We start from the raw sequence: 27,677 nt of genomic DNA, 5'->3' as shown, positions 1-27,677 counted from the left end.
CTAGATAGAGGTGCGCATTTTAAATGTGTATTTAATATTTATATGTATATTATTATGCAAGTGCTAGGTCAGATTGAAATAACTCGTTCATATATGAACTATTTGTTGTTTTATATAATAACTAGCTGTGCCCGGAGGATTTCCCGCGTATGTCTGTATCCCGTAGGAAAATCGGGATGAAATATGTTGCCTACATGTTATTTCAGATGTCCAGCTATCCACGTACTTTAATTGCAATCAGTTTAGTAGTTTTTCCGTGAAAGAATAACAAACATCCACACTTACATACCTACATTCATTCCGCCATACTTGCAAACTATCGCGTTTATAATATTAGTAGGATACATATTTTCTTATTATGAATAAGGCAAAATTCGCATTTTTAGCAAATTTGTGATGAATATATAGCTAACAAAGTTGGTATTCATCAGGTACGCTTTAGACCTTCGTGGGGCTTTGATTCCTTGAAGTATATAAGTACGTAGGCATAGCTCTAAGTGCGTTCTTTAGTGTGAACGCAGCATGAGTTTGGCCTTATGAGATGGTGAACAAAAAGCTTGTCGAGTTTGATTTAGAATTACCGAGCGCGAGGTTTCTGTTATAACTGGATTGAGAAATAAACATTGCAACTAAAAATCATATAATGTAGAGATTAAAATGCTAAAATGATTACGTACTATGCCTATGTCACTCAGTTAAGTGCCAGCTTTTCAATGGTGAAAGAGTGTTTTAAATCCGTAAAGCAGTTTTTGCGTGCAAACGTTACAAACGTACTAAACTTTCCTCTTTATAATATTACTAGCTGCGCTCCGCGGTTTCACCCGCGTAAGTCTCTATCCCGTAGTAATAACGGGATAAAAGGTTGCCAATGTGTTATTCCAGTTGTCCAACTACCTACATACCAAATTTCATTGCAATCGGTTGAGTAGATTTGCGTGAAAGAGTAACAAACATACACACATCCTTACAAACTTTCGCATTTATAATATTATTGCGATGGGATGGGATAATATTAGTGGGATGGGATAGTAGGATAGAGTAAATGTACGAGTAAAAATTATGCCGAAGATTCCGTTCTTTCGAAAACTCCGTTTCTCGCTGGGTACAATTATTGGTACGTGATCATGTTACTAAGCAAATGTCAAAACGTCGCTACTAAAATGTCTCCCAATTTTTATAACTTTATCAAAGTTACGATAATATAAAAACATGACCCTTGATAACTCTTCATGAAACCTTGTGTAGTGACCTATTTTGTGTTATTTTATACCACAACATTCATATTTGTATCCTGGGTCTATAAACCAATATAAAACTACATTTAAAACTTATAACTATTTTTTAAATAAAATTATATGAACGTGACCCCACCACACTATTTCCTTGATAGTTACGTATTGTGCTTTGGTCGTGCTAGATGTAATAATATAATAACTTTCTTTTCCTCTTATCGTTTTGATAAAGTAAACGGTAGTAAAGGTGAGCTTAGCGGTCGGTGGCCGCAAGGACGTCGGTGCGCGGGCGGCAAGTCAAGCACGCGCTTGAATGTGTGTGTGTATCTTCGCTTTTGAGTTTGGTTTGGCTTGGCGGGGAATGACATTGAAGACAAATGTTGCCCGTTTAAGATATTTTCCCAATATAAAGATTCTTCAGAGCCTTTACTACCTGAAGTAAATTAATATTTAAAAAAATATGCATAACTATTATTAAATACACATGGTACGTTTCTATTTGATTAAAAAATAGATTCAATAACTCTATTAACAAATAATATGGTTTCAAATATACATACTTAAATAAAATAATACAATTTATTACAATAATTTTTACAGTGTAATGAAAGTGTAATACTATACGTGTATTTATTATGTATTTCAATTACAAGATACATTGAACTATACACATGTTAATAATAACATAAATGTTGAAATATTTTAGGGAAATATCAATATCTGATACTAGCAACATTATCTGTTTAGTGAAGAGTGTGCGCTATACTGCGAGCACGGGGCGGCACACCGCGTATTCATTCACGCACACAGTTGCGTAGATCGTGGAGTGTGTTTCGGTACGGCTTGCGAGACGCGAGACGTTAGTTTTATTGTTTTTTTTCGTCCTTCCAGCAAGCCACCCGTTTATTGGTGTATACTTACCTGTTACGGTTCATGTTTTTAATACTTTCGTGTTTCTAGCAGTTTACGAATACTTTTTAAGTTATAAACAAAGTGAAATCAAAGTGGACACCAGATGTTGGGACAAATTGCATAACCTCGTTTCGGATCAACAAATAAATATAAACAGTGCTCGGGACAAGTTTTACTAAGAATTAAAAAACAAAAAATAAAGTGATGAATTATACAATGGCTTAAACTGGTAATTCAGGAGGAGAATGGGCCGATGTTACGCGAATTTCGATACAACTCGCAACTTCACCCACATAACATTTATGGTAAGTAAAAAGTTTCATGTTTTGTTTCGTAACATGTAAGTTTTTTCGCAAATGGCTATCGCATATTCGCAGATGTGCTCTTTATTTGTACGTCCTCGAGTTGCGAAAGTTTCATATCAGCTTTATTTATGTTTATAGTGATATAATGAGTTGAAAGTTTGCAATAGATTTTATAATCAGTTTGTGCTTATTAAATTTGTTATTTTATCTATATTCTATGATCTGTACTCAATAGTCATTATAGTTTTATTAATAGTGCTGTATTGAATTTTTTTATAACTAGTATATTTCTGACATTTGAGGGTACTTAGTAATTATATTTTTGTCTATGTCTATATTGTTGAGTATCAAGCAAACGTTGTTTTTAAATTAATGATATTTAATTAAATTAAGTTAAAATCTTGATTTGGTGTTTCCTTAATAGTGAATTAGTAAGTATATATTAATTTAAGTAATTAAAATTAATTTATAAACAAAATCTAATAATCTGTATGTAGGTAATGAATAAGTATACAAAGAAAAATTTGTCCTTAAGACCACCAAAAGTATTAACTGTTTAAAATAAATCCTCTGAAAAATATTATATACTAGCTGTACCCCGCGGTTTCATCCGCGTAAGTCCGTATCCCGTAGGAATATCGGGATAAAAATTTGCCTGTATGTTATTCCAGTTGTCCAGGTGTCTACGTACCAAATTTCATTGCAGTCGGTTCAGTAGATTTTGTGTGAAAGAGCAACAAACACACACACATCCTTACAAACTTTCGCATTTATAATATTAGTAGGATATATGAAATGAACAAGCATGAGCTTATTAAACAAAACAAGGACTTAATTTTCTGAGCTTTAAGTGATATATTTTAAATGAAGTACAAATTATCAACAATTACAGTTGTATCTTATTACAAAGTAAAATATCTACAAATTACCCGCATATGTTAGGTGCAAGTAAACAAAAAGCTATTCTAATGTCTTCATTATGAACACAATGGGATGTCTGAATGCAAATCGTCTAAATGAATACAATGCTAGACCATTACAAGTGTTGCAATTTAGATGAGGCCAAATTAATGATTTGGAACATTACTGATTGTTATCAATGACTTGTACTCTCTTGTAAACAATTGATGTAAATAGGCTTGTAATAATAGCTATGGTAATTTGTTTTTTAACATGTTCCATATGTTAAACTATGGGTTTTTATTTCATTCTTTTAATAAGTGTATGGTGTATTAAGAATTATACAGTACACCTATTATTTAAGGATTTATTATTAAAAGCTATGATAGCTTAGTCAGGATTTGAAACCAGGGTTGCTGGTTAATATATTGTTCTCTAGTTTATCTATCCATTAATCCATCATCACTGCTTAAAACAGTGAAGGAAAACATTGTGAGGAAACCATGTGCCCAAGAGTGAAATGACTGTATATTTTAGAAGTATGATATGATGAAAATGAATGAATAAAAAAATCAAATGTAGGTAGTATAGACAATTTGAGAACATGTGTCATCAACCAACATACACAACACTAGTGTGGTGGATTATGTCCTGAACCCTCATAGGATTGGTGTCCCTGCAGTATGAACCAATTTTTAACAATTTTGAACAAAATCATGGACCAATGTTGGTGACTATTTATTATATATAATATATTAATGAAGATGTCAATAAACCATATAATATAATTAAATAATTAGAAACATATAGATACATAATTACTTACTCCATTTATTATAATCAAATACAACTCCTTTAAATAAAGATTTGAGCATTGATCATTGTCTAAATCTTAAGGTCAAATCTCATGACCTCAAACTTGAAATCTTGTTTTTGTCAGGTGAGATTTTATCATCCTTCGTAGAAACCAAAATTAAAAACAGAACTATAGCTGCCACAAATCTAAATGCAAATTCCCGTAATTAACACTATATGTAGGATTATATTCAGTTCTTTTTTAATTCTGCAAATGAGTTAATTAAAATTATGAAAGTTTACACTTTGAATAAATTGTATTACAGACATAAAACATTCATAATACAAGGAAAGTTCATGTATAAATTTAGTACCATCGTTCTTTAATTGATGCTTTTCCTTACAATATAATCAGCAAGCTATATCGGGAAGATTGATTCTCTTATATTATAGGAAACAATTATTTTGTGTAAATAACACCTGATAATATAAATAGAAAGAATGACGCAACAGATTTGAAACAATTATCTAACCTTAAGTACACTAGTAGGTATATAGTCAACTAGACTAATGGATAGATTAATAAAGAAATATATCAATACAATTTCTACAAAATCAATACAGGAAACTTAAGCCCTTGAATATTGCCAGTGCCGTAATAAATAATTTTACGATCGACGCGATATCTTCGGATTAACCACTACCGGGGTTTAGCATTTAGACGTTAGTGCAACGTGTTTTACGTCTTAAGTCTTATCTATCCATAATGAGTTTGTTATATTCTAATATTAACCGTTCGTAATGGTCTTAGAAGTGATCAATTTCCTTCGCAGGCGAGGAGCATAGGTTTATATACGTAATAATATGAGCTGTGTGAGTTCTTACGTAGATTAATGATGGTAAATGATTTATAATGCATTTGTTTATTTTTTATTACGTAATGAGAATTTATTATCGTGCAAGTTTAAAGTCGAACTTGACTTATCTACGGTTGCGTTATGTTTTTTGTTAACCATGTTATTTTACATCACGGTGTTATCATATGACTGTCCCATAAATTAATATGAGTCACGTTAAGCTAAGAAGTTGCAAATTCTGGTGGTAATTAATACAAAAAGTTGACCTGACAGAGTGCAATAACATTGTGGCTTATCAATATTCTATCCTACTATAATCCTACTTCCTACTAATATAATAAATGCGAAAGTTTGTAAGGATGTGTGTGTGTTTGTTGCTCTTTCACGCAAAGACTACTGAACGGAATGCAATAAAATTTGATACGTAGACAGCTGGACAACTGGAATAACATATAGGCAACTTTTTAACCCGATATTCTTACGGGATACGGACTTACGCGGGTGAAACCGCGGGGCGCAGCTAGTTATTATATAAAGCTCATTTTGTATGCTGCACATTTTTAACTATTCTGGCATGAAAGCTTAGTCCCTTTGTATGTTTGCTCCGTTTTATAGAGACAGTAAATGTGTATCTTAAAGAGAAATTGTTTGGGAATTCGTTAAGAAACTTCGTCCTACCTGTGTAGTTTTACGACCGCTAGTTAAAAACGTAGCTTTTTATACAAGCCCGATACATTAAAGGTGTCTAGATTTATTACGGACGCAATAAAATCGCACCAATGAACTCAGTCCAATGTCCCGGGTTCAATGTTATTGTGTAAGGTGCATACAAACCTAGGTATGTAGAGAACCATTGTAAATAAAACCACATATTAAATCGTTTTGCAATATAATGCATACAGTTTTGTTCTTGGTTGTGGTGTATCAACTGCGATATTTTTCATTTATTATTTATATATTGAGTTCTAAGGCTCGTGCTATATAATATTATATAGTGCATGTTAGATTTCTAAATTCTTAAACTTCGATATATTTATTATTTATATACTGAGTCCTAAGGCTCGTGCTATATAATATTATATAGTGCATATTAGATTTCTAAACTTCGATATATGTATACAAAATATATTTCGAGACGCGACGTATCTAAGAGTTCTGGTACAACGTTTGCTTTGCTTAAGCACACTGAAAGTCAAACACATGCTGTGTTTATATGAATTTGGCAAATAGCAGTTCAGTTCGCAATGCACGGTTCACAAACCACATCTGTGTGCCCCATTAGCTTCCCAGAAATACTGGCTCCTTGTTTTCATTGGCACTGTGAGAGTCCATTGTTAGTTAGCCGCTATAGGCAATAGTTATGTTTTCAGCGATACGAGTTGATTGTGACCGACATGCTTGCAGGCACGTAGCGTGTACAGTGGAGAGGAAAAGCTTAAAATATTTGCTGTACAAATATGTTAACAAGGCAATTCTGAGGGCTGACGTGCTGGCAACAAGGGTCGCGTATATGTGGTAGAATTTATGACTGTCGACGCTTCCAATGGCTAGTTTGTTTTGGTGTTGTAATATTGTATTGACTGTACAAATGCGAAACCTTGTCTATGGCCGTGCTTTATGTTAAAACACGTAACTAGAATGTACGAGTATCACTTAAGTTTAATGTTGTCAGAGGACCAATGTCGAGGCTGACTGTAGTAAGATTGTTTTAGCATTCAATAATTTGTTGTTTGACTAGTGTAATAAAAGTAATGGTATAAAATAAGATTTGGCTTTTCTGCTGTTATTTTGGTTTATAGAAACGTTACTAATTGAAGTATTTTGGTCGATATAAGTGTAACTAAGCATTTACTTTTACGTACTATCAGTTGAGTAATTACTCGTGTGTTATCGTTATCAGTTAAGGAGTTTACTACCAGTGAGTAAATACACGTTATCAATACAGGTCAATCGGTTTGATGCACCTTATCAATAGTAAATACTTTGGAGAATGTTTATCTACGGTTGTGTAGTGTGTACGCTCGTAATGAAAATATTTATTCTATTAATTTAAAGGGATTTATAATCTGTCTCATTTCTGACAGCGCGGGCGACGCCAGCATGTTTTCGAGTTCATGTATGTTTATTTCTTTCGTTTTGTAAATGAATAAGGGCTGTTGCATTTGGGCTTAAGAGATGTATTTTGATATATGTATTTTATTTAGAACTAGCGGTCCGTCCGGGCTTCGCCCGTGTTACATATAAAGCCTTCCTCAATAAATTGGCTATGACTGAAATGATTTTTCAAATCGGACCAGTAGTTTCTGAGATTGGTGCGTTCAAACAAACTCTTCAGCTTATAATATTAGTATAGATGATAGCCACTGGGCTTAACAAATGCATAAGAAAAATAGTAGTATTTTAGTTCCATACATTTGATATCTGTACTTTTATTTAATTATCGTATAATTCATTACAAATATATATTGTGCACATGATCTACGATCCAGCAATCTACGTACCAAATTTAATTGCAACCGGTTCAGTAGTTTTTGCGTGAAAGAGCAACAATCACACACACATCCTTGCAAACTTTCGCATTTATAATATTAGTAGGATAGGATGTGTTATTATTAAAGTCGACTAGAAAATGATATCTTTGAAATAGGCCAAAGTGATGAAAGTTACCACCTTTAATTTTTATATTAGCGGTCTTAGAGGCCTCGCCCTGGCGTCACCCGTGTTACATATAGAAACTATAGCACTCTGAGATCACGTACCTATCTAATGGTGAAATAATTATTAAAATCGGTGTTTCCTGAGATCCTTTAAACAAGCCCTTCAGCCGATATATGTATATTAACTATTTAATTAAATTATTCAAAGTTTGTCCGAACTGATAACGAAATACTAATAACCCATTGTTTAAAGAAAACTTTATTTGAACGAAAATGGCTAGAAATTATACCTTCCAGGACCTTTTCAGTATCGTTTAAGGGAGCAGCATAAATACAAACAGTATGGCAGGTTGAAGCAAACTCTAAAACAGATATTCAATGCCATTCCAACAACGTGGTAACAAATCATAGAGCCCATAATAATTCAACTGCCCACCGCGACAGTTCGGAACAGGGTCTGTAAACTCCAATTAGGTTAAAACTGGTTATCTAAACAAATAACTGCCACTTGTTGCAGGTTAATCTTGAGGGCCTTTACACGTTATCGTATACGATATATCGGACTATGTCTGCCAGATATATTATTATGTGAATAGTTTGTATTACAAATAGTTTACTTATGAATTTTTAGGTGTCAGTCAAAATCTAAATATATGACAATTAAGGAAAATATTCGAGTATAGTGAATTAAATATTTTCACGACGCATTTGCGGTTGATGCGTGTTTATTTTAAGTTTCATAACTGCTAACAGTTTTCCTTATACGATTTTTGTCCTACCGTTTCTAGCTTATTCGAATAAGTTTAGTTTATACAAAACTAGTTGCTTGCTACGGATTCGCCCGTGGTACATATACCTATGTCACTCAGTGGAGTTGCAGCTTTCTAATAATGAAAGAATTTTTGAAATCGGTCTAGAGGTTTTTGCGTGAAAACACTACAAACACACATAAAGTTTCCTCTGTATAATATCGGAGTATATAGGTGGGGAATGTAATGCATATTTTTTATTAGATATTACAAACAGGTGAATATCGTATCGTGTCGGATGGTATAAAAAACATCGAGGGGAACCACGAGTGTATCAAATAGATCGTCTTATCGCTTATCCATATTGCTTCTGCTGGCACGCCCTGGTACTTGAAGTCGTATTTAAATTCAATTTTAGATCCAACGACTCTAAGCACGTGGAGTTTTAACATATTTAGTTTGTGCTTCGTTATATAATACATTGGACTAATTCAGGATTTATAGCTAAATATTTATTAACTGGTATTTAAATAGAACGATAGTATACTCCCAAAAAGGCAAATATTAGCATTGGTTTAAGCAAAATTAATACGATATTTAACACAAGAATTATCGAATAGTTGCTCAAATATTGAGTTAAAATTGGAACGTTATGTCAATAATGACGAGGATAATGCAAATGCTTAAATTATTTTAGCTTTTTACTTTAAATATCTAGTTTTTATAAAAAATCTTGTGTAGCCAACACGCATATCTCGTTTGGCGTATTAGAGAAATTGATTTTTTTTTCGCTTTTCTATACTTAAATTCTATTTCATTGCCATTCAGAGCTTTCAATTCATAAGAAACCTACGAATTAAGATTTGAGTTTTGTTTCCGGGACAAAAGTTGTTCTCTTCTGCTTTATAAATTTATTCACATCAGGTCGATTCTGGTACTATAACGCAACAAAAAGATTAATGTATACGTTTTATAGAGATTTGGCTACCTACATCTACTTTTATGAAATTACTTTTTAATGTTAGACTTCCACGATAGGCACGATTCGACACGCATAATTTTGCCGGATTTCTTTCAATTATTTTAAATCACGTACTTTCCCATTCAACCAGCAAAACATTAGATGCGCTTTAAAACAATTTACGTGAACATTAAAATGCATTCAACGCTGGGATATATTTGTAATGGTATCAACTCAATGGCGGAATTCTGTACGTGATTTCTTTACCGCTCCAATTTATATTTACGTACAGAATTGGCTCAGTCATTACTGCCTGAAGTAGATTAGGTTTTTACGTTACGCCCCGACAAAAAATTAATATGATTTATTATGTTGGTAGATAACTTATTTGTTAAGCTCGCTATTTTGAGACGAGGCCATTAACGTCCGATTCGTAAAAAACTACAAACTAGCTCATGTCCGTGCAGCCTTCATTACTTTGATTTTTTAATTGTTCATATTATGGCGGTTTTATTATACAGATTACGGATATATTATGTTTCAGCAACGGCGCCTTTGTTTTCTGTGCTATTTTTATATTGGGTGTTACACGAAAGTACAAGGTACGAATTTATTACGTTGAATGTATATTTTTTTTCAGTATTGCTATTGAAGTAACAAGTTTTAATTTAAGAATAATCAATTTCAACTGTTTAAACTGTTTTTTAAACTATAGTAGATATAAAAAATATATATATTGATGTCAAAGTTGCTTAAAATGCAGAAGATACAGGTCTTGATGCATAAGACGAACGAACCATCATTTGTTCTGCGTATTTCGGTTCTTATCTCCATCGTATCGGTGTTTGCTGTAACCATAAACTCATTGGTAATCTAAGGCATTAACACACTTCCGAGTCTCAAATGCATTTAGTACGTGTACGTGGCTTAACATAATTGATGAGTGCACAATATCTAGGTCGGTCTATTTAGCATACTCGAGCCGTATCTCGAGTTTATAAACATTAGCTATCATGTTTGTTTTATGAAGATAGCCTTTCAGTTTGCAAAATACGATCTAATGAGTGCGAAACTGTTATCAGAGCTATGAAGTAACGCTAACGAGATAGTGTCGCAAATCTCGGAAATCATATAATTATGGCGGTATTTTCTAGCGGAGTATTGAAGTTAATGTGTAGGATTGTGAAAGTTATATATAATCGAGTGGGAGGAATATTATTTTAAAACGATTATAGAGTGATTGTTTCCGAATTCTTTGTATATTAGTGAAAGCTTCTTTCGATACCTCTAATACACCTAATACAAACTTATTAGAGCTTTTGTCGGTAGAGACCAAATAACTTAAGTTGTCTACGAAGTTATTGAATTTATATTCTCTATGCTAATCATTCAAATTTATAATACGATATACGATAATATTCAAGCGGATTACGAGCAATAGTTTGATTGCGTTGGAGAAAATTAATATCTCGATATTGATTTCTATAGTTCGAGAGATAGCTGGATATTCGCTACTAGGAATTAGTATATTTTGAATTTCTTTATGAACTTAATACCATATAAAGTTAAAATATATTACATTTAATAAACATGGCTGAACATGTGAAATGAATAGGTAAATATTGATGGAATGATTTAATGAATAAATCGAGCCATTAAAAATTGATTCTCACTTGATATATCGCGTCCTGACTACGTTATAAATGAAATTAGATTTATTTATTAATCGGAAAATACAAGCACCACGTCCTAGACTATAAAGTAATATTAATTTGTCGCAATAAACGTCAATTTGAGAGAAATAGACGCGGCCGGTATCTATCTACTTTGATTGGCCATTAAACGTTTTTTGTACATCTAAGAACGAGAATCGAGATTGGTGTAATTGCTAAGAAGTAGATTTTAGACCACACTCGCGCAAATCACGCAAAAAATATCGTGCCTACCGACATTATGTGGAGTTACTTGGTTCATGCATGTAACAAATTATTCCAGCGACTTCACTTGTGAGTTGTCTGCTTTAAAAGAGGCCTTTGTCTCCTTTGCGTGTTGTCTATTTAAAAGGAGTTTTTATTGTCTGATTATGTGTACTCCGTGAGGAAGGATCAAAATTCCTTGTACACTTATCGATAGTTTTATCATATTGTTTAGTTAAACTTCTTAATTAATCCTTGTGAATATCGCATTTTATTTTCTATGTAATAAAACTAACGGATTTCTGGTTATGATGAAGGCGTTTTTGTTGTATGGTGACTAAGGAGAGCTTCAGTTGATCTCAATGTGAAAGTGTCTTATCCTTAACTCAGTAACGGTTAAAGTATAATATGGTCACTACAAATTTTAATAGTCACAAAAAAGGTTCAAACGGGCCATTCAAATGTTCACCATGTGTTAAATGTTGAAGTTTTATCTTTGTTGCAGCGTAAATAACCGTGAAGGCATCAAAATGTGGCGTGGATACCAGCTAGTTGCTGTGCTGGGCTGTCTCGTGTTGAGCAGGGGTGAACTACCCGAAGACGACTTCAGGATAATAAACAAGCAAGGTATGATCTTTTATAGTCCGTCTTAACAGAGCCAAAATGATCAATAAGTTTAGTAGAACAAGCGAGCGGTATTGAGGGATTAAATGCCAAAGGTCGTTTGTAGTAATAGAATGAGTAAACGGTATGCAATGACATGCCCACTAGTTTTAATAGTTTCGTGTAAATACTGCAGTATGTTACTAAATAAAATAAGCGACTTTACGTTGAGTCTTAATTAGAAGTGTGAAATTTGGGCCGGCGTTGAATGTACATAATTCATTTTAAAGGCACTGTGTGTACGTACCATTACTAGCACATAAGATCTCATGCCATAAAGCTCTCCATGTGATATTTATGATTGTTTTAATGCTCCGTTGTTTTGTTTCAAGGAACAATGCTAAAGCAAGGCAATGTGAACGCACGATGATTGGAATTGGTTAATGAATTTTCATGAATGTGTCCACTTATGGGCATTAGTTGTGTAGTTTATTTCAAAGAAACTGTCCCAGGACACGCTCTTATTTATTACTGTTTAGGAATAATTGGTGGCTGTTATTCTGTATATTTAACAATATATAATAGTGATTTGTATTCATAAACAATTACGTTTCTATTGGCAGTTTTAACAAATACAAGTACAGTTTTGCTTATTTTTTTTAATTTATAGAGAACTAGACATTCGTTCCGGCTCCGTTCGGATATTAAGATTCCTGTCTTATCTCAAGAGAGCATTGAACCGGGATATAAACTATCCTATCACCCAAGTTAGTTCATACCCTGTCCATATACAAAATTACATCAAAAACAAACAAACTTTCACATTTATAGCATTAATGTGATTAGTGTGATAATATTTCTCCAGTCTTAAAATAATACGCCGGTATGAGAAACGCAACATAGTAACTAAACCGTTGGCCACTGACTTCTCCACTCTTCCTTAAAAACAACGTGAACGCTGGAAACCCGTAAGGCATTTCATATAACCAAGATGGTTGCGAGATAAACCTATCATAATCTCCCTCGCAGTGTCTCTAAATAACAGTCATTTAAATCTATCACGCACAGTATCTCACAGGAAGTTGACAGACCTCGCTGGATGTCATTGGAAGACATTTCGCAAGACCTCTATGAGCTAGGCGATATTATGTAGCAGATAAATTGCTGTGATTCATCCTAGGTTAGACAGACAGAACGGGGCCGGGCGCCTATTGTCTAAATATAGTGTGGGTGTGTTATTAGAGATCTAACAAGCAACGAAGATGATTACGTTCGATTGAAGGATTAATTTGCATGGGTGATAATCATATTTTATCGACAATGCGCCTCCGCCCGCGAGCGTTGCTTCCTATTTGTGGGGTTTTAACACATTAACACAATGCTTTAATTGTGTTTAAGATACCAATTCGATCTATTCGTAAGGGATTGAAATATTCAAAAATGTTTGTTTTTAAACAATAATATTGCGTATTCGTTCACGAAAATTGTCAGCCATTCATTTTCATTTCAGATTTTATTATGACGAAAGTTTTTTTTTTATAATTACTTTATAACGGCATCATCTTACCGCTCATTTATAAATTAACATCGAGTATTGTACTGTTTATGGGAAATAACTTCGAAATTCAGCGCAATAACTAACCGAGTTTGACTCGTTTTATCGAGGCCGCGTGGACATATGATGCCTTAAAAGCCTTATATTTGCTAAACATAAGCGAATATTTGCTGTACTAATGACTTAATTTATTCAGTTTTGTTAATTTTTGGTAAACATTTTGTTTGATGTTCTTCGCCTTAAATATAGCGTTTGTTTGTAGTTTTATGTCTTCTTAAATTGTTCTTTTTATGCGTGTGAATGTGTAGCTTGAATTTTAAGCGGCTTAAATAATAAAATACGTAGCTTCGTAAATAGAGTAGACTACTAGTACTAGAGTAACAACATTTTCCGTTTTATTTGAGATAATAATATGTGACATTTAAATAGTATTCATTTGCACTTCAAAATATTTAAAATGATTAGAACGGAAATATTATTTAAGATTAAATGTATGCAAATTAACCAAAATTATAATATTTAGATTTTAACTCGTTTTCCAGTACAAGAATACGTAGGAGCCGATTCTTATGCAGCGTTAGATATTTAAATTTACGTACGTATAAGTACTTTATCTGTATTATTATGTTGGTCTAGATAATCTAATTTGACTGTATTGATGCCATAAATTTATATTCTTTTTTTTTTAATACCAATACTAGCAAAAGGGCAGGCGATGCACCTGATCGTAAGTGATCACCGCCGCCCATAAGCAATCACAATGTTGGGGCATTGCGATTGATTTTCCGGCCTTTTAAGAATTTATAAGCTCTTTCTTTGAAGGAGTCCATATCGCATATTCATAGTTAATACAACTTCCTAAACGTATAAAAATTTAATTTGCTTAATAAATAAGGTTTGCTTTATTTTGGGATGATTTGGTGTCTATTTTCACATCGTTAATTTCCAGCATCCATGAAACGATATGCGATAAAGACTACATTTGCTAATCTTTTAAAACAATGGTCTATATTTAGTTTCAGCGTACAGGAAAAATGATACAGAAAAAAGTTACATACCTCACGAAACAGACCGCTGTGTTTTCCACTAAAGTGTTCTAGTACTGAGCGACTTAACTTCAGACCTGTGACATTTTTTAAAGATAAATTAACCAACTGCTCAGGATATATTTCCTCATACGCCCACTAATATGATCCAATTCTATCACCTGGTTTTCCAATACTTGATAAGCATAACACGAAATAAGACAACTTCGATTTAATTTATAAGAGACGTAAATCGATTTATGTCTAATATTTTAGTTCTAAGTGCGCTATTCATCACATGCGATCAAATACTACCTAGATTTCACTTTTAAATGAAATATCTTAATAAATAAATGGTATTTAGTAGGTCAGTCCGAGATTCGCGTGTTTGGGTTGGATCTGAATGTATTGGGGTGACAAAAATATGTTATGAGAATAGAAAGTTATGTGTGTTCTCAGAGGAATGCCAATTTTGAAGGTCAAGCTGCATGTTACTGAGGATTTTCAAACATACTTACAATAAATTATGCAAGGTATCATGTTTCTGTCGAATTTTGTATGGGCAATTTAGGACGTTCCTATACTGTGTGGCTTTTTGTTGTGATGTTTTAATACTCTGTTATTATGTATAATAATTATCACATTCTTCTAGTATATATAATATAAAACATGAGCCGTAAAAATAGCGGCAACCTTTGATCAAGAATTCTCCATGTTTAATTCAAGGCTATTAAATGTTAATTATTTCATCGAACTTCATCTGTAGACAATTCGTCGTGAGTTTACAACCTTGCATAATAAATCCGATATTTGTAAGTTCTGTGTAATACAGATAAGATATATTTGGAGTTTTATGCATTATCATAATTTATCATCATTATTTTCAGACTTGTTGGCGTCAGATAGCGATATCTTCGAAGATAAGGATGCCAGATCATTTTCGCAACTGTTGTTCGATGTTGCAAGGGACCAGGTTATTGTGGGTGCAAGGTTAGTGGCGAAATCTGTCTATTACTGGTGATTTTGTGGTTTATAACACAATTGTGTACTTTACTTAGAATCAATTCAGAGTTCCGGAGAGAAATAAGGCCGTTTGACATCGCTTAGCTAATTAATATGTATCAAAATTCCTCAAATATATATAGACTTTAAGCATATGCTCATAAAATTACAAACTTATTTGATAAATTATTTTTTAAATGGATGCTGTTCATATGAAAAGAAATGTTAGTAAATTTATTGGTATGAAATTGTCAGAAAATTGAGACTTAAGAAAGGGCCTGTCCCCAAATCGCTAAGTCTATAGAAATATTAAAAAGATTGTTTTTCAAATACCACGGCGCTTGTAAAACTAGTTTTTTTATTGGCAAGCCCGTTTGCGTATGCGTGCAAATGCGTGGGAGTCACTTTATATTTAACATCGCCATAAAATAAGATTTTTACAATATTGTGATACATTTATGGCCAAATTTCGGAAATGTCTCAATTCGAACAGTGGGATGTTCCCATGCCAAGTCACTGTGGGTTTCTGATGTATATCCATATGGGGGTATCATAAATCGTCTCTTATCTTTAACAAATATGGGATTCTAATCTAATAAGCCTAGTGGCGTTAACGTTTTATAGATTTTAATTTAAATATTGCCTAATTTAGTTACGAGCGCGTTGTTTTCTTGAGATGCTTTACCAGAAATATCGGAATAGATTCAACCACCTTTTGGCGAACATACGGTGTTAAACTTTCTTTATTAGAAATGTCACTGAAATTTGCTCAGTCCGTTTAAACTAAATGTTAATACAAATGATATACATATGTTTAGGCGTAATTTAATTGCTTCATCTAAACTAAGTAGGCTATCTATAATCCCTGTTTTCTCTACAAGGTCGTGGTCTTTGTCAGTATTCTAAGGAATACTAATTACAGCAACTGGAAGCCGATGTTCGAGATAGGTCTATTTAGCTTTCGAGAAACAATGTTTAATTGATACACGTGTAATCCACATTAAAGATTGTTGTGGGAACGATAGTAATATAGGGTTTTTGATAATTAGGAACAGTCAATGTCAGTTCAGCTTGATGTGTCTGGATTTCTTCATCTATAACGTAGTTTCGTCCAAGAACTGTATATTTAATGAACAGTTAAGTGTCGGTTTATATTATTATATTCATATTTGGCTGGCGTAAGAGATTGTTTTCCGTGAACCGAAGAAAGTTATTGCAATTTTATGATTTTGGACTGATTGCATGAATACTGGCCCCGATAGAGGAATCATTGTTAAATCTTGAATATCTGTGTACGTACTAAGGTATATAAGAAGCTCATAAGTCAGTATACAAACTGGGTCTCTGTCTACATTGAAACGTTTTATTTTCCTATTGACCTCTTTTACTTCATCCATGGGAAATAGATTTCGACGTATAAGGCAAGGAATTGCCATTATTCTTCATGGGAATGTATTGAGTTATGAGTATATGTTACTTTTTCAATATTATGCCGTTGCTGCTTTAATAAATCTCTTGTATGTACTGCAGAGTCGTCGTATACATCGACTTTTGAAATAATGCCTTATGTATATAGAGTAGATTTTTGGTGTTAACAATTTTTACAATGTCAATGTTTTAAATTTGAAAATTTTGACTAAATTATTAAATGATTTTTTTCAATCACATTGGTACACTTTATATAATACGTTCTTATTACACGTAATTTTTATTTATAAGTATCTAAAATAGATGGAGGGTTTGATTAATTTTAGGTTTTTTTTTTCTCATTTGAAAACATAAGAACGCACTATGCCTTGCTATACCATAATAATACAATATATATAAGTAATGACATAACCTTGGAAATCATAACTTGAACAAAATAACATTGTTTTACGGCATCTTTATGTCTCTCAAACAGGGTCAAAGTCAATTTCAATGTCTGTTCATAGATGTCAAAAGGAAGTATTTGTAATACACCACTTTACACTTTTTATATGATAACTAGGTGATATTTAATGAGCCAATCAAAAAATCAATCTTATTTTATAGTTATGTAGGGCATCGACCGCTTGGATTTAGAGCTATCAGAAAAGACATATCATTTTAAATTAGACGATTAAGCTAACGTCTCATACAAAAAAACATCTCATTTCATTAACCGACCGTGCTTTAATTAAGACAAACGGCCGTGAAACATAATCCAAATAAATTAAAAAGTTCAATTTATACCTCATAAAACGCTATGTTAATATTATTTTGATGATAACACTGTTTGCACGGCCTATCCGATCGTTTGAGTCATTCACCTGTTTGTCGACTCGAGAGATATGTGTACAAACAAATCGCAGACGCTGGTAATGAATAATTATCAACATACTATGAACAATGGCCTGGTATTTTGGTCATTAAGAATACATTATGTAATTAATTGTGAGGTTTCTAAGGACTGGGTTTGACCTTTCGCAGCACGTACCTACGCGTCGTCAAGTTTGTCGTTATTTTGTAACATTGTAAGTCGTAAAGTATTATATTATATCCAGTATTAATATTATAAACAGTTTGAATATTAAATATAGAATGAAGATATAACATTGAAAGTTGTGTTAAATATTAAAATGCAATTAATGAACATTTTATACAAAATCTTAAGAGAACTTCGGGTAAGATAAAGTTAGTAGTAGTAATATTTGACAGTAAAATGCGTTGCGAAGAATTTGAAATGAATTAAATGCAATATTATGATATGTAGTTAGCTTTTTTGCTTTGCGTTAATGTAAGTTATTGGTTAGCCTACTATCGAATTACAGACAAGTACAGAACGATAAGTTATTTTCATTGCATATGTTATATAGTAGGTAGAAGTAGCATTAGTTTCACATAAGTAATGGGAATTGCCTAGTAAATGCGTTATTAATATCAATTATGCTGGATATAAATAAATATCACTAGGTGTCCATGGGTTCCACTAAGTAAGGGTCAACTCGTTTATTACTAAGAAGTAAAATATATAGACTTTTATGTACTTACGTGATTATTACCTTACGATGTTTGCGATAAAGTTCCTGTGCGTACAGGGCTATTAAATTCAACCAATCGTTGACTATTATGTTCAACAGGTCCATGACCTTTCTATAAAATAAGCAGTTCGTATGTAGCTTTTATGTGCCAATGGTGTGTTTATTTTGAACTTTGCAACAAAGCTTTGTTTGGTCTATGAAAACGCCTCTGCCTTATAGCAACTAAATTTATAATCTGTTTGAATTCGAAATTGTATATTCGGCCACGTACACGTCAGTAGTCAGTACATATAAAAAGGGGTAGTTATCACCACCAGCCCATATATGTTCTCACAGCATGTTACATGTCGTCGTATACGTACGATCCTTGGACATGCCGGATACCTTGAATAATTTGAAAATCAATTTATTTACTCCACGCTCGCCTGGTCTCGAATCCTCGACTTTTCAATTTTTTGAGTCCAAGTTCTTCACCGATGAGCCATAATAAAATTATTGAATTTCTTACAATTATTTTGAAATGTAAAAAGATCCTTGACAAAATAATAACTCGTGTAAACGTAAAAACTTCTTATCAGTAGTATGGTTATGCAATATCTTAATAAATATACAAACAAATTAAGTTATTTGTTGTAGATACGTGAGTCAATAAAAATTAAGGTTACATAAACAATAATATTGATAATGTTAAGTGTTAAAGCACATACGTTTTTTTAGGTTTAAATATTTTAATCATATAAAGACGTTGAAAGTTTCATTTTACTGTTACATTTGTCTGTTGCTTTTTACGACAAATTATATTGGTTACGATTATGATGTGTACAGCTTAATTAAAATGTCATAAAAAAGTCATCATGCGATTTGTCTTAATACAAAAAGCTATCGTCATTTTCTCTCTGTTCTGTCCATTTGTATTTCGCATATTAAATGCCTAAATATATAGGGTCCGCTTTATTTCTAATGAGCTTTGCTTTGGATTAAATAAGTTAATTTTTTTTGTTTACCGCACAATTATTCGATTTTTTTATGACTGTGCTGGTGGTTCACTTGATGGTAAGCGATCACCACCGCCCATGAACATATAAGCAAATACAGCTGCTGCTGCTTTAAAGGGGGAACGGAATAAGGAAAAGATTGACGACTGGAATGAATAAGTGGACTGGGAAGGGCGAGGAAAAGGAAAGGAGCTTCCGGCTCCCCCACTCACCTTACGCAGCACGGCATACGGTACATTATATATACCATTATACATACCAAAGTGTTTTTAATGGGCTACTTACAAGTCATTACGCTTGATATATAGGTACTACGGGCGAATAGTCGTAACTCCCAAGTAAGGGTCTAGGTAAACGAACCCCGCATTGCGTGTTAATTTGTCGGACCGTCGCATGTCGCGATACTGATAATTAATGCGTATGCGAGATGACAGTGCCGCACCTTTGCGGTGCGAGCTAAAAATAACAATTGCTAATTGCTAAGGCCTCGGACTTGGCGGTTGGATGGGGTTGTGTATTATCCTCCTAAGGGACGTGTTATAGCGTAAGAACTGTTTGGGTGATGACCGACTTAGATGGAACCTTTAGTTTACCCACGCGTGCGGAATAAAACTACTAGCCCTTAAGGCTACCATCGAGATTAACCACAAAAAAAAGTATGGGTTTGTTTCGTAATGTGGGAGATTTAGAAAATACCTTTTGTTAATTAACCCTGTAAGTGTGGTGTTAAATTCTGTGAAGGAAGAAGGTTTCGTTTAATTAATGCAGATTCATATGGGTTTATATAGCATAATGCTTTTTAATCAATGTTTTTTCAACTTATTAGTAGTAAAATCATTCAAAGTATTTCATTATTTCTTAATTTTAGTATTTAGTAGACATTCTTTTGCTCACCACCTGAAAAAAAAGAAATGCCAATTAATAAAATGACAAATTGTGTTTTTTATAAAAGCGTAAAGTATAAGCGCTATAAATAATAATTATTACAATGTTTGCTATAAAGTTCTCGAAAGCAAATAAATGGAATATTGTAAACCCGTATATTTTCCCAGATCATGTATGTAAATTGCTTACGGCTGGACTGTTTTGCAATGGTTGTAAAATAAGATACAAGTAAAACGATAGGCCCGGTTTCTGTTGCATATAATAATTATGCGTGACGGATAGCAGACGGCTACTTATAATAAAGGTGAGATATACAATATAAATATAAATAAAATAAGAAATAACTGCAACACTTGATTAAGTGGATTTTAATGCTATAATATTTATGGCGTAATGCAATGCGTACGCGAATAAAACCTCTTTGGATCTCCATGAAGACTTTCGAAATATAAAATGATCCTAGCCAGCAATTTTTCAGTTATTTTTTTTTTTTGGATTTCATTATTTAAAAATCGAATTCGATAAGCGCTCGTTCATGGCGTTATAGTCGGGCAACTGTCTGTAAAGACCTTTACCACAGCATGGTAATAAATTTTCCCGGGATAGTCCAGTGTGATTTTTATTACCGGCACATCTTTTTCGTCGATCCGTCGAGTCGTGCCATCAATAAAACGCTTGAATAAATAAATATGTACGTACGTCTTTACGTCGATGATTTTATTTAGGTTGATTGGTGAAGGGAGGCGTCAAGGATTGTGACTTATAAGGCCTTGTTTGAATTTTTATTTATTCGATGCTTTACGACTTACGAGTTGTAATGTTACGTGGATTCGGGTCATTTTTAATCGATTTTTGTTTTTGTTTAACCTTTTTTTTATTAATTTAATGACGCATGATAAGAAGTTAAGTTACTATGAAAATCTTTTCTTCGCTCGTCTCGGCTCCGGTCGGTTTATAAATAATATATATTATAGCCCTTATCACTCAGAAATAAAACAGCATTCTAATGGCGGAAGAATTTTTGAAATCTGTCCAATAGTTTTTGTATAAAAATATTACAGACATACATTCGAGAATATATTTGCTTCCTCTTTATATTATTAGTTTTGTTATTGAAATAACAGGACAAAGAATAAGATATTATTCTCTGACCACAAACGTCACAAGCAGCAAATTAAATACCAATGCTTAAGGCGATAATTTGTTATACTCTTGTACCTGTAATAAGTAAGATTTGCAATGAAGGTACCCGTTTTTATCGCAAAATCGCAACGATTTAGCGGAAGACGCTGATTCATATCTCACTGGAAGATTTTTTAGTCTTTTCGTGGTTTTTATTAGCCTGAATGACTAATTAATTTGTGTTACTATAGAGTAAGTTATTACTCGGTCACGCTACGTACATAAATATAATAGGACTCGTTCAGTTTTTTGTTGCCGAAGGTAACAAGCCAATTTGAAGGAGATGTAATGTGATAACTGTAAATGTATTATCATTTGTAAGTAATCACGACTCATATACCCTTTTATCCACATAGTTAAAAACGCGGAGGGGTAAAACGTAGAGGGACAAAATGAAGAACCCACAGATTTCTGACATTTTACTATAGAAATTGGAAAACTTCAACCTTTGACGCTACTAAATTTATATGCTCAAAGATGCATAACTTTTCACTGAAATACTAATCTAAAGCTTGTGCCTCTTTTTTATATGGGCTAGGCAGACGTCTGACTGCAATCCCACAAGATGGGAAGCGGTGACACGGTCTTTGATGGTAAGTCACGTCTACCTAAATAGAAGGTGCATATTAACTTGTCTCTTGAACATAACCATGTTGTATGTCTCTGAAAAGACCGAAGAGAATTCGTGGTCTCGATTAAATAGCTATTACTTCCACATAAAAAGATATCTGATCTATTTATCGTACGCATCACACACATCGACACATTTATGATCGAACATCTGCGTAATAAAACAGTTAACTCGATAAACGGAATTGTCAATTTGCACACATTAAAATGCTATTACACACACAAAAACAATAAAGCGGCGTTTTTCAAAGAGCCGAGCGTCACGTGTATCATGTCATATTAGTGTGTAAGTAACGCTGTGTACACTTAGGCCATTATAATGTTTGACCAAGTGGCTTCGGTTGTACTTGAACGTCTGTTGGCATTTGAGTGTTGCACTGTTTAGTGTGATTTGTTTGCCTCGTACTTGGGATGCGGGGAATAAAAAAATAAGATGGTTTATCAGTAATCATTATTTAGTAGAGGGTATTGAGAGATGGTAGAGGTTTCGGTTGCTTTTTTTTTGGTACCTAATAAAGCTTGTGGATAATGAGAACGATGCTAAAAGTACAATTTTTTACGAACATAAAGATATTATTTCAACATGTGTTCAAAACTAATTATGATTAACTTTGGGTAACATAATATGTAGAATGTAAATTTGATAAATAGGACATCGGCTAATGATCGCAAATCTATATATGTTACAATGAAACGCGAAATGTGTTGCCAAGCGTAAAACTCGAGAACGGGTCGACCAATTCGGCAATGTTTTTAAACGTTTTTGTTAAGGCCCAAGGAATGTTCTTAGAAAATAAAACAGTTAAGTACAAAACTTATCAAATAAAACGAAGCCTTTCAAATTCTGATTACTGAGTTTAACGGTTAATTAATAAACAATTTTATATCTTTAATTTTATCGTAGTTTTAGTTTGTTTAGTAATTAGTTACCTACATATAACAATCTTCATTCTATTATAATACGTGATATTCAAACGATTGTGACAGTTAAATATGTCGACTATTACAAACCTAGAAGCGATTTATTCATTTAAGCCGCGCAAATACGTAACAATATTTCATACTTAGCAAGCAGGTATTACGCAAAGTACAATGTAATCGCTAATGCCTAGGCTCTGCAGATTTATTATGTGCAATAAAATAAAGCAATGCCTATTTGTACGCACGCAGAGACAGTAGCAATAGTTGATTTATAGAATATACATAATGTAATCGCTGGTTGCGACCCGCTTTATTATCTATACTCATATTATAAAGCTGAAGAGTTTGTTTGAACGCACTAATCTCAGGAACTGCTGGTCCATGAACGAACATGCTTAATCTAGTTTTTTTTATTATCTGCTTGTTATAGCAGCAACATTAAATACATCATCCCTAAATATTTCAATTATCTAACTAACACGGTCATGAGATAGAGCCTGGTGACAGACGGACGGACAGACAGACGACTTTCTCTAGTTCTGTAAATGAAAGGGTCTGTTCACCTTGACAAATGAAAACATTTTCTTGATGATTTAGTGACGCCAAAATGCATATGTTATATTACTGAGTATTTAATCACTAATATCTCAATTGAGAGAACTAAAAAAGTGCCTAACTTGGAGATTAAGAAACTGCACTGAACTTGAAACGCATTCTTATGCTCAAAGGCCGAATGTTTGTAATTAGTTATGGAGTATTGTATAATTATTTTTAACAAAAAACTGAACCACCTTCAAATTGTCAGAACTAGGGAGATCACACGAAAAGCAACAACTTTGAAATAAAAATAATCATCAAAATCGGTTCACACAGACGAAAGTTTATATATAACAAACCCAAAAAAAAGGATATAGGTACAGCTGCACGCCGCGGCTCTGTCCGGGTTTTTCGTGATTGAAATAATGTAAAGTATCCTATCTTTTAAATTGGATCAAACTGCACCTGGTGTGCAAATTCGCTTAAAATCGGTTGAATAGTTTAGGGAGTCCATCATGGACAAACAACGTGACACGTAGGTAATTTATGTATATTAAAATGTACAGTGGACTTAAGAGATTTTTTAAGTCTTAAAAATAAGATGCTTTACCAGCGTTCATGTTGCCAAGCCCAGGAGAAAGCTGCAAGAATTATTGCACTGAAGTTTAGATCGCAAATAATTTTTCATCTCGCTTTATTTCAATAGACTTCATAGCCGCGTTAAGACAATATTTATGTAACTTGCATGGATAACCTTCGATTTCTCATTGTATATTAATATTATTGCTACAATACTGTATTGCACTGAAATTCGATATTCCCGGTATTATTTCAAAGCGATTGTGGTTCTACTAGTGTAATGATATCCTATTTATGCGTTTCTAGAAATATGAGGTCTGTTGTAATCGCATCTCTGATACTTGACGTTTATAGATGCATGTCTAAGGATTTATTAAAGTTATTGAACAATAATAATATTCAATTTAATTGTGTGCTCGTAAGTGGCACTAAGGCCAACTTCTAACTGCCAACACATCATTTAAATAAATGTATGATGAAAATGATCTTTGAATGAAATGAAAAACGTACAATTTTATACAATTTCGGACATTATTGACCGCTGTTTTAGATAAAAAACATAAACCAAAAAGGATTAAAGATAACAGGAGATTATGAGTTATAATTTTTATGAATGCCATTGACGTCATTATGTGTTTGTTTATTGTATTGTGGTATTTTCGCGTATCTGTTATGCAGTATATTGTTTTAATGCGAAATGTAATAGGTACTGGCTAACCTAAGTTAACACAGTGATTTATAAAGTGGAATACTTTGTTTTCCAAATAGGTCAAATTTTCTTTAAGACAATATAACCAACATAAGGGCTTACATGGCAGACTCAGATAATAATCTGTAACTCCGGATCTAAGTACTTATGAAGCAAGTGCTCAATTAAATTATACCACAAAGTACATAATTACTACAAGTTGTGGAGTCGAAATTATTCCATGTTAAATGCGAGGGAAATCTTGTCTCGTGTTACCAATAGCTTTGTTATTTACATATATTCTCAGGGTGACTTGATAAGTTGTCCGAAACAGAGGATATATCATATTCGTAGTCTCCTTCAGTGAATATAATAACCTGAATCTATTGTATCGTAGTTAGCCAAAAGTTCCACAGATGGCAAGCAAGAAGGGAAATAAATACAACTAACTACAATTAATTAAGAACTAAAGCATCACTTGTCGTATCCATAAACCCCTATATCGTTAGAACTTGAATACATAACTAATTGCTGGAAACGATTTTCTCAGATGACTTGCTTTCTTGTGCCGAAGATTAGCACAATATAAAACCGTCGCCGGTCAGATTGTTAGACAACCTGTTGAGGATGCTCATTAGCGACGTTAGCTGCTTAAGAATAGTGACATTTATAGACGTGTTTTTTTTGCTGCGTCATTTGTTAGAGCGTTTACCTGTCTCTTAGGGTTAAAGCACTCTTGGGAATGGACTTATTTCAGACGGATTGGAGCCTATTCCATTCCGATTCTGTTTGTTCCGTTTGTTCCGTTTGTTATTAGAAGGTAAACTTTGTAAATGCTTCTTGGTATGGGTATTTAATATTTTCAACTGATGTTCCCAAAACGAGGTACTGAATTGGACTTATATATATTTGGTTTTGTTACTCGGTAACTCCGTGACTTTCCGTTTCCAATTTGACTGATTCTGTTTTGTGTTTGTTATGAGATTGTTGTTATTGTTTGAGAAACCATTCGATACCTCGCTCATCAAGAACGTTAGATATCTTTTTTATAGAAAAAAAATACAAGTTGTAGTTGCGAATTATATCGTGTATATACGAGAAGTGATGTGGTATCGCTTAAGTATTTGAGGTATCTAGCGTAAATTCTTACATGGAGCTTCCTCCTATGCATGTATGTGGTCTAGTGTGTACTGACCTTAAAGTAAAAAACGTATGAGTAAGTCTCCTATATCCTTCCGCTTATTATCGCTAAGGATTGAACACACGATTTCCGTATTTCGAACGCTTAGTACCAAGTGCCAGGGAAGGGGTAGTCAACAACTCGTTAGCGCGAATAAATTTTAGCGCAACCTTATTTGTCAGTTGGGAGGAAGAGAAAATGCGATTTCCGATCGAATGTTTTATGGACGCAATCATGGGGTTATCGCTGGGTGTTATCATGAGTTAACGCTTATGTTTCACTTTCTATTTATTAAGCTGTGCTATGCGTGTCCAATTTCGAGATGAAATTGCGAATTCGTACTGTACTGTACGTTTTCCTTTAGAGTTACCTTAACAGCAGCAATCTATATAAAACATTGATAAAACTTACATTTATATTAGTTATGTGACGCCTATTAATGATACGCTTTTTATAAAAGAAGATGCTTAATTATACAATGATGTTATTCTTGTAAAATCTTTCGGTCTATTAACTGTCACCAAACATGTAAATTTATGAATGTCACCAAATGGTATCTAAAAAGTATTGTATTCTTTAATTTTGAGAAAAAAACTCTTGGATCACTTTTATCTACTTTAAACTCTAAAATGCAATGTCATCGAGTTACAAAACAAAGTATAAATTATGTTTTCTTGGACTATTAAAAGTTGGGTTTTATGAAGTTTCGATGATTTTTCTATATTTGTCTTTAAAAGTTTAAATAATGACACATTATGAAATGTTGTTTTGAAGATTATTATTTATTTAAATCATTTATTTAGAGGGCTTTTAAACTATTGTTTATGTCAGCCCCATTGAAACAAAAAAACTTATAAACTAAATACAAATATTGATTAAAATATTTTTGAAGATTGTATGACATAAAATAGTGCGTAGTCTACCGCCAGATGTTCAGTTCAGTGAGGTTACTACTTAATCAGATATAATTAGAGAGGCTCTTATATCAAGTACTGTTCGCATATGTATTATGTTACATACGTTATGCCTTACTTGATGCTTAGTAGGCGGCAATACGAAACTAGTTGCTTGTGTTGCGTGTTTACTGTGCAACTTGCATACGCTTTAGATGTGAAAACAAACGATACGGTTTTAAAAATACGCGACGTTCATATCATCATTTGAATTTGAAGTTATGATATCACGATCAGCAGGGTTAAGTCGATCGTAAAAGCCCCATATGATTTGTATTTAAGGAATTTATAAAAAAAGTTTACTGAAAAAAGGTTATTACCAAAAAAAAAAAAAAAAATTAAAAGCCTCCTCTCACTCATTTTTTTATTATATATTTATTTATAACAATATTCATCCATACATATATATGCCATTATCATTTCTTTCCCCTCAAAAAATTTAGGTTTACATATAACAATAATCATATATGGTACTTTGATATCAAATGTGACTTACTAGAATCCTCAAAAACAAAGAACAAAATAATAAAATTAAAATATTACTAGAAAAAATGTACTAATATTTTAATTTTATTACATTTTTCTAAAATGGTGGTTATTCAATGGAAAATATATAAGCATACTTAAAACACACGCCTCGTTATATCAAGGTTACT

General features: G+C 33.0%; 1 protein-coding gene across 1 annotated transcript in view; it reads left to right on the top strand.

The window, feature by feature from the left end:
* The first annotated feature begins 2,002 nt into the window (after nt 1-2,002).
* LOC119828928 (semaphorin-5B) overlaps nt 2,003-27,677 on the top strand; it is a 43,030-nt gene continuing 17,355 nt past the window's right edge. The window contains exons 1-3 of the mRNA XM_038351244.1: nt 2,003-2,449; nt 11,790-11,911; nt 15,355-15,457. Coding sequence (XP_038207172.1) covers nt 11,815-11,911; nt 15,355-15,457 — 200 coding nt within the window. The 5' untranslated portion in view covers nt 2,003-2,449; nt 11,790-11,814. The remainder of the gene's footprint in view (nt 2,450-11,789; nt 11,912-15,354; nt 15,458-27,677) is intronic.

Source organism: Zerene cesonia, chromosome 9, assembly GCF_012273895.1.
Source record: "Zerene cesonia ecotype Mississippi chromosome 9, Zerene_cesonia_1.1, whole genome shotgun sequence".
Classification (NCBI taxonomy): Eukaryota; Metazoa; Arthropoda; class Insecta; order Lepidoptera; family Pieridae; genus Zerene; species Zerene cesonia.
This window is presented reverse-complemented; position numbering and strand designations above follow the sequence as displayed.